Genomic DNA, 15581 nt, shown 5'->3' with positions numbered 1-15581 from the left:
CAACAGAAACTTGGCCAGCCAGAAGGGAGTGGCATGATATATTCAAAGTGCTATATGGGGAAAAGTAGCAGTCAAGAATACCCTATCCAGCAAGGCTACCATTCAGAATTTGAAGGAAAGATGAAGAGTTTCCCAGACAAACAAAAACTGAAGGAGTCATGACCCAAAGGCAGCAAAACCAGCCCTGCCAAGAAATATTAACAGGTCCCTTTGCGGGGAAAAGAGAGACCAAAAGTGACAAAGATTAGAAAGGATCAGAGAAAATCTCCAGAAACAAGGACAAAACAAGTAATAAAATGGCAATAAATACATATCTATCTATGATTACTCTGAAAGTAAATGGACAAAATGCTCCAATCAAAATACATAAGGTGTCAGAATGGATAAAAACACAAGGCCTATCTATGTGCTGCCTACAAAAGATGCATTTGAGACTTAAAGACACCTGAAGATTGAAAGCAAGGGGCTGGAGAAACATTTATCATTCAAATACAGGTCAAAAGAAAGCCACAGCAGCTATAATAATATCAGAAAAACTACATTAAAAGAAAGACTAACAAGAGATGGAAAGGGCACAATAGCATAATAAAGGAGAGAATCAAACAAGAAGATTTAAAAATTGTGAATAGGTATGCACCCAACATATGAACACTCAAATATATAATGTGGTTATTAACAAACATAAATGAACTAATTGGTAAAAACATAATAATAGTAGGGGACTTTAACACTGCATTTACATGAATGGGTAGATCAACTAAAGAGAAAATCAACAAGGAAACAATGGCTTTGAATGACACATTGGACCAGATGGATTTAACAGATATATTCAGAACATTCCATCCTACAACAGCAGAATACACATTGTTTTGAAGTGCACATGGAACATTCTCCAAAATAGATCACATATTAGGTCACAAAACAGGCCTCAAAAATACAAAAAGACTGAAGTCATGCCATGCACCTTTTCTGATTACAATACTATGAAAGTAGAAGTCAACCACAAGAAAAAATCTAGAAAGACAACAAATGTATGGAGGTTAAACAACATGCTACTAAACAATGAATGGGACAACCAGGAAATGAAAGAAAAAATTAAAGAATATATGGTAAAAAATGGAAATGAAAACATAACAGTCCAAAATATTTTGGGATATAGCAAAAGTGGTCCTAAGAGCAAAGCATATAAGCCATACAGGCCTACCTCAAGAAACAAGAAAAATCTCAAAGAAACAACCTAACCTTCCAACTAAAGGAACAAGGAAAACAACAACTGAAGCTTAAAGCCATTCCAGAAGGAAGGAAGTAATAAAGATTACAGAAGAAATAAATGATATAGAAACTAAGAAAACTACAAGAGATGAACAAAACCAGGAACTGTTTCTTTGAAAAAAAAAAAATTAACAAAATTTATATACCTCTATCCAGACATAACAAAAACAAAAGTGAAAGGACTCAAATAAATAAAATCACCAATGAAAGTGGAGAAATAACAATCAACATCAAAGAGATGCAAACATTATAAGAGAACATTATGAAAAACTATATGCCAATAAATCAGACAACCTAGAAGAAATGGATGAATTCCTAGAAACATAACCTACCAAAACTGAAACAGGAAGAAATAGAAAACTTTAACACAAAAATAACCAGCAAAGAAATTAAATCATTTATGAAAAATCTCCCAACATACAAAAGTCTAGGACCAGAAGGCTTCATAGGCAAATTCTACCATTTAAGGAAGAGTAAATACATATACTTCCTAAAACTATTCCAAAAAACAGAAAAGGAAGGGAAACATTAAAATTCATTCTATGAGGCCTGCATTAGCATGATACCAAAACCAGATAAATACACCACTAAAAAAGAGAACTACAGGCCAATATCCCTGATGAACATGGATGCAAAAATACTCATTAAAATACTTCCAAACCGAGTCCAATAATACATTAAAAAAAAAAATATTCACGATGACCGAGTGGGACTTATTCCTGGGTTGCAAGGGTGGTTCAATATTTGCACATCACTTCATCAATCTTATTAATATGATGTATCACATTAATAAGAGAAAGGATAAAAACCATATGATCATTTCATTTTTGGCTTTTTTCAAGGTTTCATTTAAATTCCAGTTAGTTAATTTATACTGTAATATTGGTTTGACGAGTAGCATTTAGTGATTCATCACTTACATATAACACCCAGTACGCTTATCACAAGTGCCCTCCTTAATACCAATTACCCATTTAGCCCATTTGCTGCCCCCCTCCCCTCTAGCAACCCACAGTTTGTTCTCTATACTTAATACTCTCTTATGGTTTGCTTCCCTCTCTCATTTTTTGTCTTCCTTCCCATATGTTCATCTGTTTTGTTTCTTAAATTCCAAATGAGTGAAATCATATGGTATTTGTATTTATCTGACTTATTTCACTTAGTGTAATACACTCTAGCTCCATCCACATTGTTGCAAATGGCCAGATATCATTCTTTTTGATGGCTGAGTAATACTACATTGTATACATATGCCATTTCTTTTTTTTTTAATATTTTATTTATTTATTTGACAGAGAGAGACATAGCAAGAAGGAACACAAGCAGGGGGAGCGGAAGAGGGAGAATTAGGCTTCCCGCTGAGCAGGGAGCCCAATGTGGGGTTCGATCCCAGGACCCTGGGATCATGACCTGAGCCGAAGGCAGACGCTTAACAACTGAGCCACCCAGGCGCCCCGCCATTTCTTCTTTATCCATTCATCAAAGGCCATTTGGTCTCTTTACATAATTAGGCTATTGTTGATAACGCTGCTATAAACATTGGGGTACAAGTGCTCCTCTGAATCAGTAATTCCGTATCTTTTGGATAAATACCTAGTAGTGAAATGCTCAGTCTTAGGGTAGTTCTAGTTTTAACTTTTTGAGAAAGCTCCATACTGTTTTCCAGAGTGGCTATACCAATTTGCATTCCCACCAACAGTGCAAGAGGGTTCCCCTTTCTCCACATCCTCTCCAACATCTGTTGTTTTTGTGTTGTTTATTTTAGCCGTTCTGACAGGTATTAGGTGGTATCATTGTGGTTTTGATTTGTACTTCCCTGATCACGAGTGATGTTGAACATTTTATTATGTGTCTGTTAGACATCTGAAGATCTTGTTTGGAAAAATGTCTATTCATGTGTTCTGCCCATTTCTTAACTGGATTGTTTGTTTTTTTGGGTGTTGAATTTTGTTAGTTCTTTATATATTATGGATACTAACCCTTTATCAGATATGTCATTTGCAAATATCTTCTCTCATTCCCAAGATTGCCTTTTAGTTTTGTTGACTTTTTCCTTTGCTGTGCAGAAGCTTTTTATCTTGATGAAGTCCCAATAGTTCATTTTTGCTTTTCTTTCCTTTGTCTCCTGAAATGCGTCTAGTAAGAAGTTGCTATGGCTTATGACAAAGAGGTTTCTTCCTTGTTCTCCTCTAGGATTTTGATGGATTCCTGTCTCACATTTAGGTCTTTAATCCATTTTGAATTCAGTTTTGTATCTGGTGTACAAAAGTGGTCCAGTTTCATTCTTTTGCATGTTGCTGTCCAGTTTTCCCAACACCATGAGTTGAAGAGACTGGCTTCCCCCCCCCCCATTGGATGTTCTTTCCTGCTTTGTCAAAGATTAGTTGACCATCTAGTTGTGGGTGCATTTCTTGGTTCTCTACTATGTTCCATTGATCTATGTGGCTGTTTCTGTGCCAGTCGCATACTGTCTTGATTGCTACAGCTTTGTAATATAGCTTGAAGTCTGGAATTGTGATGCCTCCAGCTTTTCTTTTTTTTTTTTTTTTTTCAATATTGCTTTGGCTATTCAGGGTCTTTTGTGGTTCCATATTAGTTTTGGGACTGTTTGTTCTAGTTCGGTGAAAAGTTGCTTGTGGTATTTTGACAGGGATTGCATTAAATGTGTAGATTGCATTGGGTAGTACAGACATTTTAACAATACTAGCTTTTCCAACCCATGAGCATGGAATATTTTTCAATTTCTTTGTGTCCTCTTCAATTTCTTTCGTAATTATTCCAGTTTTCAGAGTACAGATCTTTTACTTCTGTGGTTAGATTTATTCGTATCTTTTGGTTTTTGGTACAATTGTAAATGGGATGGATTCCTTGATTTCTTTCTATTGCCTCATTACTGGTGTATAGAAATGCAAAAGATTTCTGTACATTGATTTTGTATCCTTCAACTTTACTGAATTCATGTATCAGTTCGAGGAATTTTTAGTAGGGTGCTTTGGGTTTTCTACAGAGTATCATGACATTTGAGAATAAAGTTAATTCTTCCTCGTTGAGTTGGATGCTTTTTATTAATTTTTTTGTCTCTTTCTTGTGGCTAGGAATTCCAGGTATTTTAAATAACAGTGATGAGACTGGACATCCCTGTCTTCTTCCTGACAGTAAAGGAAAAGCTCTGTTTTTCCCCATTAATGATGATATTAGCTGTGTGTCTTTCACATATGGCCTTTATGATGTTGAGGTATGTTCCCTCTATACCTACTTTGTTGAAGGTTTTTTCAAGAATGGATGCTGTACTTTGTCATATGCTTTTTCTGCATCTATTGAGAGGATCATATGGTTCTTATTCTTTCTTTTATTAATGTGGTGTTATAATGTTGATTGATTTACAAATCTTGAATTACCGTTGGAGCCCAGGAATAATTGTGGTGAATAATTCTTTTAATGTACTATTGGATTCAATTTGCTAGCATCTTCTTGAGAATTCTTGCATCCATGTTCATCAGGGATATAGGCTTATAATTCTCCTTTTTAGCGGGGTCTTTTTGTTTGTTTGTTTTTAGAGAGAGAGAGCAGGGGGAGGAGCAGAGAGAGAGGGACAAGTGGACTCCGCACTTAGTGTGGGGCCTAAAATGGGGATCAATCCCACAACCCTGAGATCATGACCTCAACTGAAACTAAGAGTTGGTGCTTAACCAACTTAGCCACCCAGGCACCCCCATAGTGGGGTCTTTGTCTGATTTTGGAATCAAGGTAAGCCTGGCCTCATAGAATGAGTCTGGAAGTTTTCCTTCCATTTCTATTTTTTGCAAGAGTTTGAGGAAAATGGGTATTAACTCTTCTTTAAATGTTTGGTAGAATTCCCATGTGAAGCCATCTGGCCCTGGACTTTTGTTTGTTAGATTTGCGATTACTGATTAAATTTTTTGGTGGTTTTTGTTCTCTTCAAGCTTTCTATTTCCTCCTGTTTCAGCTTTGGTAGTTTATGTGTTTCTAGGAATTTATCCATTTCTTCTATATTGCCCAAATTTTGGCATATAATTTTTCATATTATTCTCATATTTTTAAAATATTTTTGTGGTATTAATTGTGATCTCTCCTCTTTCATTCATAATTTTATTTATTTGGGTCCCTTCTCTTTTCTTTTTGATAAATCTGGCTAGGGGTTTATAAATTTTATTAATTCTTTTAAAGAACCAGCTCCTAGTTGAACTGATCTGTTCTACTGGTTTTTATTTGTTTCTGTATCATTTATTTGTGCTCTAATCTTTATTATTTCTCTTCTTCTGCTGGCTTTAGGTTTTATTTGCTGTACTTCTTCTAGCTCCTTTAGGTGTAAGGTTAGGTTGTGTATTTGAAACTCTTCTTGCTTCTTGAGGTAAGCCTGTTTTGTATATACTTTTCTCTTATGACTGCTTTTGCTGCATCCCAAAAGTTTTGGACAATTGTGTTTTCATCTTCATTTGTTTCCATGTATTTTTTATTTCTTCTTTAATTTCATGGTTTACCCATTCATTTCTTTAGTAGGATATTCTTTAACCTCCATGTATATGTGGTCTTTTTTGTGGTTGACTTCATGTTTCATAGCATTGTGGTCAGAAAATTTGCATGGTATGATCTCAATCTTTTTGTATTTGTTGAGGCCTGATTTGTAACCCAGTATGTGATGTATTTTGGAGAATATTCCATGTGCATGCAAAAAGAATGTGTATTCTGCTGCTTTAGGATGAAATGTTCTGAATATATCTGTTAAGTTCATCTCATCCAGCCTGTCATTCAAAGCCAATTTTTCCTTGTTGATTTTCTGCTTAGATCATTTGTCCATTGCTTGTTAAGTGGGGTGTTAAAGTCCCATAATATACTTGTATTATTATCACTGAGTTTTTTATGTTTGTTATTTGGGTGCTCCCACGTTGGCGGCATAAATATTTACCTGTGTTCAGTCTTTTTGTTGGATAGACCCCTTTATTATGATACAGTGCCCTTCTTCATCTCCCGTTATATAGTCTTTGGTTTAAAATCTAGTTTGTCTGATATAAGTATGGTTACTCCAGCTTTTTTTTTTTTTTTTTTTGACAGCCATTAGCATGATAGATGGTTCTCCATCCCTTCACTTTCAGTCTGTATTTGTCTTTAGGTCTAAAGTGAGCCTATTGAAGGCAGCACATAGATGGGTCTTGTTTTTTGATTCACTCTGATACCCTATGTCTTTTAATTGGAGCATTTAGTCCATTTACATTCAGACTGATTATTGATAGATATAAATTTAGTGCCATTGTGTGTCACCTGTATTACCTCGTTGTTTCTGGAGATTTTCTCTGTTCCTGTCTAGTCTTTGTTGCCTTTGGACTTACTTTCCCACTCAAAAAGTCCCTTTTAATATTTCTTGCAGGACTAATATAGTGTTCATGAACTCCTTTAGTTTTTGTCTGGGAAACTTTATTTCTCCTTCTGTTCTGAATGAAGGCCTTATTGGATCAAGTATTCTTGGCTGCATATTTTTCCCATTCAGCACATTGAATATATCATGGCATTCTCTTCTGGCCTCCTATGTTTCTGTTGATAAGTCTGCTGCTAACCTGATTTGTCTTCCTTTGTTAAGTTAGGAATATCTTTTCCCTTGCTGATCTCAGGATGTTTTCCTTATCTCTATATTTTATAAATTTTACTGTAATATGTCTTCATTTTGGCCTGCTTTTGTTGATTTTGATGGGAGTTCTCTGTGCCTCCGAGACTTGGATGTTTGTTTCCTTTCCCAGATTAGGGAAATGTTCAGCTATAATTTGCTCAAATAAACCTTCTGCCCCTTTTTCCCTGTCTTCTTCTTCTGTGACTCCTATGATATGAATGTTATTATGTTTTATGGAGTCACTGAGTTCCCTAAGTCTACATTCATGATCCAATATTTTCCTTTCACTGTTATTTTCAGCTTGATTACTTTCCATAATTTTATCTTCTATATCACTTATTCATTCCATCCATGTCATTACATCCAATCTGTTTCACATCTCATTTATAGCATTTTTTATTTCAGCCTGACTAGTTTTTAAGTCTTTTATCTCTGCAGTAAGGGACTCCCCAGTATCTTGTATGGTTTTCTCAAGCCCAGCTACTATCCTTATGATTGTTGTTTCAAATTCTGTTTCAGGCATATTATACCTATATTGATTAGATCCCTGACCATGACCTTGTTATTTCTTTGGGGATGTATTCCTCCGATGTGGCATTTTGCCAAGGTATCTTGTCTTCTGTCTGTTAGGAAAGCCCGTTATATTTCCTGTTCCTGAGGGTAATGGCTATATGAAGAAGATGTCATATACTGATCAGGGCCTGATACTTCAGGAAATGTTTCTGGTGTATGCTGTGTGTACTCTGCTGCTGTGTTTTGGCTGCTCTTTCCCTCATGTCAGTCCTCTGCAGAGTTTCTTCTTCCCTGCAGTAGGGAGTGCTTGGACCTTATCCAGTGCATGGCGAGTTTTAGCTAGGTGTGCTCTGGTCAGCTTGTTAAAAGAAGCTAGATCCAGCTTCCACTAGATCTGAAGTTTTGCCACACTCCATGGTCAGTAGACTTGGTGAGGGCGGGGTGGTTTGTGTTGGTTTTCTGGGGAAGGTGCCTGTTGTTCTGGCTCTCAGGCAAGCTTGCCTTAGGAGAAAAGCACCTACAGAGCTCAGGGGGCCAGGGTTTAGTGTACGCAGCTTAAGCCTCTACTGTGGGCACTGTGTTGCTCACTGAAGTCTGTCTGTGCTTCCATAATGTGGCCTCTTTTTTCCCTCTAGTTGTTCAATTTGTTATCTCAGTTCTCAGACTGATTTCGTGGGTGTTCAGAATGACCCGATACTTATCTAGCTGTGTTTGAGGGGCAAGGCAAATATAGGGTACCCCCACTATTCCATTCTCTTAACTCTTTATAAACCTGATCATTTCAATAGATACAGAAAAAGCATTTAACAAAGTACAGCCTCCATTCATGATAAAAACCTCCAACAAAGTAGGTTTAGAGGAAACATACTTCAACATAATGAAGGCCATATACCAAAAAACCCACTGTTAATATTGTCTTTATAGGGGAAAAATTGCGAGTTTTTCCTTCATGGTCAGGAACAAGACAGGGATGGCCACTCTCGCCACTCTTATTTAACATAGTACTGGAAGTCATAGCCTCAGCAATCAGACAACAAAAGGAAATAAACAGTATCCAAATCAGCAAGGAAGAAATAAAACTTCCACTATTTGCAGTTGATATGATACTCTATATAGAAAACCCCAAAGATTGCACTAAAAGAATACTAGGATTGATACACGAATTCAGTAAAGTTGCAGGATACAAAATGAATGTACAGAAATCTGTTATATTTCTATACACCAAAAATGAATAAGTAGAAAGACAAATTAAGGACTCAATTCCATTTACAACTGCCGCAAAACTAATAAGATACCTTGGAATAAATCTAACCAAAGAGGTTAAAGACCTGTATTCTAAAAACTGTAAAACACTGATGAAAGAAATTGAAGATAAGACAAAGAAATGGAAAGACGCTTCAGGCTCAGGGATTGAAAGAACAAATATTTTTAAAATGTCTATACTACCCAACATAGCCTACACATTTCATGCAATCCCTATCAAAATACCACTAGCATTTTTCACAGAACTGGAACAAACAATCCTAAAATTTGTATGAAACCACAAAAGACCCCCAAATAGCCAAAGCTACCTTGAAAAAGAATAGCAAAGCTGGATGCATCACAATTCCAGACTTCAATTTTCATTATAAAGCTGTAGTAATCAAAACAGTATGGTATTGGCACAAAATCAGATACACAGGTCAATAGAACACAACTACATGATCAATTATCTTTGATAAAGGAGGAAAGAATATTCAATGGGAAAAAGAGTCTCTTCAACCAATGGTGTTGGGAAAATTGAGCAGCAACATACAAAATAATGAAACTGGACCATTTTCATATACCCAAAACCAAAAATAAATTCCAAATGGATTAAAGACCTAAATGAAAGACCTCAAACCACAAAAATCCTAGACGAGAACACAGGCACTAACTTCTTTGACATTGGCATGGAAACAAAAGCAAAGATAAACTATGAGGACCACATCAAAATAAAATGTTTCTGCGCAGCAAAGGAAACAATCTACAAAACTAAAAGGCAACCTACAGAATGGGAAAAGATATTTGCAAATGACATATCTGATAAAGGGTTAATATCCAAAACATACGAAGAAGTTATAAAACTCAACACCCAAAAAACAAATAATCCAATTAAAAAATGGGCAGAACACATGAAGGGCGCCTGGGTGGCTCAGTTGGTTAAGCGACTGCCTTCGGCTCAGGTCATGATCCTGGAGTCCCAGGATCGAGTCCCGCATCGGGCTCCCTGCTCGGCAGGGAGTCTGCTTCTCCCTTTGACCCTCCTGCCTCTCATGCTCTCTGTCTCTCAAATAAATAAAATCTTTTTAAAAAAAAATAAATAAATAAAAAATAAAAAATGGGCAGAACACATGAATAGACATTTTTTCAAAGAAGACACTCAGATGTCCAACACACAGGTGAAAAAATACTCAACATTACTCATCATCAGGGAAATGCTAATTAAAATTACAATGAGATACCACCTCACACCAGTCAAAATGGCTACAATCAACTACACAAGAAACAAGAAGTCTTGATGAGGGTGTGGAGAAAAGGAACCCTCCTGCAATGTTGGTGGGAATGCAAAGTGGCGCAGCCACTGTGGAAAACAGTATGGAGGTTCCTCAAAAAGTTAAAAATAGAACTACCCTAGGATCCAGAATTTACCCTACTAGTTATTTACCTAAAGAATACAAATTCTTTGTGTATCCACAATTCAAGTGGATACATGCACCCCAATGTTTATTACAGTATTATGTACAATAGCCAAATTATGGAAACAGCCCATGTGTCCATCGACTTATGTATGGATACAGTAGATGTTTTATCTATACACAATGGAATATTACTCAGCCATTGAAAATAATGAAATTTTGCCATTTGCAAGGACATGGATTTAGCTAGAAAATATCATGTTAAGTGAAATAAGGCAGTCAGAGAAATACAAATACCATATGATTTCACTCATATGTGGAATTTAAAAAACAAAACAAAGTAGCAAAGGGAAAAAAAGAGAGAGCAAGGGAAATCAGGAAAGAAACTTAACTATGGAGAATAAATTGATGGTTACCAGAGGGGAGGTGGGTAGGGGGATGCATTAAATAGGTGCTAGAGATTAGGGAGTACACTTGTGATGAGCACCAGGTGTTGTATGGAAGTGCTGAATCAGCATATTGCATACCTGAAACAAACCAATATAAAACTGTATGTTAAGTAACTGGAATTTAAATAAAATCTTAAAAAAAAATTACTCCCCTTAAGCCTCCATAAGAACAGGCAATAAGTACAACAAATCATGATTTTGAATATACCCCTGAAAAAGTTCTTTAGGTTTTTTTTAAAATATAGCATTCATCAGAGCATGTTCTACTAAAATAACCACACAAACAAGCATTGCTCCAAATTCCAATACTTACTTGAAGACACAATTATGAAAGGAAACATTTTAATAATATCAAAAGATAATGAGCAAGTAATTCTTTATAAGACTACTTGATCACTATGTCTGGTATAAGATATCTACAAGTCAATTATAGAAACATTTGGTGAAATTTTTATTGGTCCCATGACTTTTAGATCCATTTGCAAAGTTCTGCCCCTTCTTTTATTACGATGGCAATATTACATTCCTATTATTAGTCTTAAATTAAAAACTGCAAACATTTAATCACTCAGAAATGATTATTCAATATATCAGAGAATATACAAGCCAATTTTAGTTAAAATATTACAATGTTACCATAATTTTCATAAGAAAATGAAAACTTTCTCACAAGAGAGAATTTAAATCAATTTTTGACGGAACAGTGATAAACATGGCTATGTTAACTCAATCATAGGCTCAGTAGGAAGGACTTGCTCATGAAATGACATTCTTCTAATCACTGAAATGGGTAACTGTCCTCTAGTATATTTTCTGTCAGGTTGAACATAGGCTTTTTCATTTTTTTTTAAAGATTTTATTTATTTATTTGACAGAGAGAGAGAGACAGCGAGAGAGGGAACACAAGCAGGGGGAGTGGGAGAGGGAGAAGCAGGCTTCCCGCCGAGCAGAGAGCCCAATGTGGGGTTCGATCCCAGGACCCTGGGATCATTACCTGAGCCGAAGGCAGATGCTTAACGACTGAGCCACCCAGGTGCCCCGAGCATGGGCTTTTTTAAAAAAAAAGAATACTAGGACTTGAATTAGGACTCAAAATACCACTTTAATTCTACTAAGTGGCATTTAAGCTAAAAATAAAGACAATTATTTTCATGAGTTCATAAGCCAATCAATTTATTTAAATATTCTCTGAGCATCTAATATATTGAAGATTCTGTGCTAAGTTGAACAGAAATCAAAATGGCTACAGTAATGCTTCAGTGAAGCTAGATTTTAAAGTAACCTTTTACCTCTATTCTGCAAACCTCCCCTCCTCCCTTCTTAGCCTTTTGTTTCAGTAACCTGTTACCATCCTAAAGACATGACAAAAGAGCTGGTAGAAAGTACACAATGCCTATCAAAACCAGCTTGATTCCGTATTTCCCTGTAACACCCCCTATCCCCTTCCTCCAGTGGACTAGCAGTTTTTGAAGGCCATAGCCTGCTGTAGCCTCTTTTGCCTGGGAAGGCAATAAAGCTACTGTTCCTCTTTTCCTCTTTACTCAAACTCTGTCTTCGAGTTATATTTTGTCTCTGAAGCACAGAGGTAGGTTGTCGACAACACCAAGGATACAAAAACTAGTAAGATTCTGTCACTGTTCACAAGAATATATAATGGAGGAGAGCAGTTAAGACAGTGTACATATAACTATAATAGAATTGAGAATATAAATGTCCTAAGACTGATTAAAGTGAGTGCTCTTGAGGTTCCAAGAGAAAAAGATTATAACAGGTAACAATTACCTCATCTCCCATCTGTGGGACAAATGGGGAACGTCGTGGTATGGTATCCAAAATCCACTGAGGGGCAAACCATTCTTCATTGGGTTCACCTGCCATAGAAAGCAGTCCTCCTTTCTAAAATATAGTTCACAAATATATAAACCATAAATATATGAATCGTAGTATGAAAAATAATAGAGAATGTTAAAAAAAATCAGGTTATAATAAAACCTAAAATATACAAATTTTAAACATTTTCATTCACCAATTATGTACAATCTTGTACCAATAAAATAATCAAGTTAATTCTTTAATATGTTGCTCAATTTTGGGTGACAGCTAATAATACAACATTATATACTATGTAAGAACCACAAACTTTCAAGTCCTCAGAATACCATGTGAATTTGAGTGAAAGTAACAGAGGATCTTTTTGCCAATAAAATGGTGACAATCAAGAAGATAATTCTGTCTACTAAAGCAACAGGATACAGAATATGTCCATAATAAATTTTTAAATTAATATTCAAATAACTATGTGGATTAAGTCTTTACCTGAAATTCTATGAGGAAGAGAAACCACCATTGGGATGAAATAAAAACATATAAATAAATGGGAGAACACCTACATAATTTATTATACCCTTCCATTTTACAAGTCAAAAATGTACAGAAATTTATGACCAGAATCATGACAAGAATAACATTTTCATACTATAGTAGCTTATTATTTAAAACTCTACTAAATTTTCCTACAACCCAGCTATTGCACTACTAGGTATTTATCCCAAAGATACAGACGTAGTGAAAAGAAGGGGCACATGCACCCCAATGTTCATAGCAGCAATGTCCACAATAGCCAAACTGTGGAAGGAACCAAGATGCCCTTCAACAGATGAATGAATAAAGAAGATGTGGTTCATATATTCAATGGACTATTACTCAGTCATCAGAAAGGATGAATACCCACCATTTGCATCGACATGGATGGAAATGGACGGGATTATGCTAAGTGAAATAAGTGAAGCAGAGAAAGACAATTATCATATGGTTTCACTCATATGTGGAACATAAGGAATAGCACAGAGGACCATAGGGGAAGGAAGGGAAATCTGAAGGGAGGGAAATCAGAAATGGAGACAAACCATCAGAGACTCTGGACTCCGGGAAACAAACTGAAGGTTTCAGAGGGGAGGGTGTTGGGGGATGGGGTAGCCAGGTGATGGGTACTAAGGAGGGCACGTGTTGTGATGAGCACTGGGTGTTATACGCAACTAATGAATCATTGAACACTATATCAAAAACTAATGATGTACTGTATGGTGGCTAACAACATAATAAAAAAAATAAAATAAATAAAACTACTATATTTTAAAAAGTGATTATCAATGTTTTAATTTAATAATAACTAAAATAATAATGAAGATATTCTAGCCTCTACTTTTGATAACAGAAAAAAATTTAAAACTTCTTTTTATTTTAAAGTCATTTTAGACAATTTTACTTAGTTTCTCAGATGGAATGTTATTTTTAGAGAAAAGTCAAGTGTTACTATTATTCAAGTGTCAAAGGCAAAAACAAAAACAACAAAAACAACTTGTAAATTTACAAACCTTCTTTCTAGTTTGTTTAGGTTTCTTTTGCCTTTCTTCTAGTGACTTCAAATTCTCCTCCTCAGAGCTGCTGCATATTTTCCGTGTTGCCTGTCTGGTTTGTCTTTTTGGAGGTTGCAAATTTATTCCAGCATCTGCTGTCCAATCAGAATATTCACTTGATGAATCACTATAAATATATCAAAATTATGAATATGTAAGTTTAGAAAAGGAATAGTTTTGCCTCCTAATTGAAAGATGATCATTTTGTAATAAAACAGCATTATAAATGACATGGCTTGATATTGTTCTAACTGAACAGAAAAAATATCAATATAGATTTTTGATCATTATCTAAGTGATTTCAGTGAAATCCTTTTTGAATAAAGTATAATGGTTAGTTTCCCATAACAGAATTTAAAATTCAAAATTCCTGTTCAAGTCACAAAAGCTTCTTTAAATAAAGGTGCCCCTAATCCCTGTAAATGGTTAAATGTAGCTGTTTTAAAACTCAACTAAATAAACATAGCCTGCTAAGATGCAGAATCTTGGATTTACAAAGCATCTTATTTTACAAATGAGGAAACTAAAGCCCACAGTGACATGCCCAAAAAGATATTGGCAGAACCAGGATAAAGCAAGTTTCTGGATTTCCAACCTAGTACTCTTTCTACTATAAAATACTATTTTAACTCCGGTTTTACCAAATTCCTACAAGAAGATAATTTCACATTAAAATGGTCAAATAATTTTGATCAAATCAAAACCATTAAAACTACCTGGAAGAACTTTCACTTTGCCATTCAATAACAGGATCCTCTACAGAAGCATCACTTGTGCCAACTGTTTCATCTTCCTGCAATAAAGAGCCAGCAATTGAGATATATGGTTATTAACTAGCATATTATTAATTATCACACAGTACCTGTTTTATAACACTTTTTGTATTTTCTCCAACCAAAACAACTTTCCAGTTAAGTACATAATTAGGGGCTCCTGGGTGGCTCAGTAGGTTGAATGTCCAACTCAATTTTGAACTCAGGTCATGATCTCATGGCGATGGGATTGAGCTACCTGTCAGGTTCTGCACTCAGTGGTGAGTCTACTTGAGATTCTCTCTCTCCTCTCCCTTTCCCTCTGCCCCTTCCCCCACTCACACACTCTCTCTTTCTCTCTCTCTAAAACAAATAAATAAATATTTAAAAAATGCACATAATCATTTTTCTACATATATCTGTAACTCACAACTAAGCTTACCAGGTATTTAAAACTCTTTTTAACATCTACTATCTTACTGATATGGGACATCTTTTATTATTTCAAAGGCTGAAGAGACTCCTTAAGGTTCCCAAATATAACCCTCTTAAATGCTAAAACCATTGCTTAAAAAATATCTATATGCCTCTGCCAAGTTAATATAATTACTCTCCATAAAAATTAATAATTTTTATTATGCAAAATTTCAAACATAGCAAAGTAGAGAGAATAAATTACCTTGTGTACATAATCTCCAGTTTATACAGTAACTCACTGCCAATCTTGTTCTATCTGTACCATCACCAACTGCCTCATACCCATGTGATTATTTCAATGTCATTTTATAAAAAAAAGAATTTTAACTGTAAACATTTAGTAAGATTAAGATTCTTTTTTAAAACAAAACCTCACTACCATTATGACATTAGAAATGTAATGTCATTCCTCAATACCTGAC

The 15581-nt window shown here is 35.4% G+C and overlaps 1 protein-coding gene across 5 annotated transcripts in view; it reads right to left on the bottom strand.

Annotated features, from left to right (window-relative positions):
• BRWD3 (bromodomain and WD repeat domain containing 3) overlaps positions 1 to 15581 on the bottom strand; it is a 187783-nt gene that overhangs the window by 46076 nt on the left and 126126 nt on the right. For all 5 annotated transcript variants that reach the window (XM_032387928.1, XM_032387930.1, XM_032387929.1 and 2 more), the window contains 3 exons: positions 14647 to 14723; positions 13889 to 14057; positions 12297 to 12410 (listed from right to left, as the gene is read on the bottom strand). In XM_032387928.1, the coding sequence (XP_032243819.1) occupies positions 12297 to 12410; positions 13889 to 14057; positions 14647 to 14723 (360 nt within the window). The remainder of the gene's footprint in view (positions 1 to 12296; positions 12411 to 13888; positions 14058 to 14646; positions 14724 to 15581) is intronic.

The sequence above is a fragment of the Phoca vitulina genome, unplaced genomic scaffold (assembly GCF_004348235.1).
Source record: "Phoca vitulina isolate PV1807 unplaced genomic scaffold, GSC_HSeal_1.0 scaffold51, whole genome shotgun sequence".
Lineage (NCBI taxonomy): Eukaryota > Metazoa > Chordata > Mammalia > Carnivora > Phocidae > Phoca > Phoca vitulina.
This window is presented reverse-complemented; position numbering and strand designations above follow the sequence as displayed.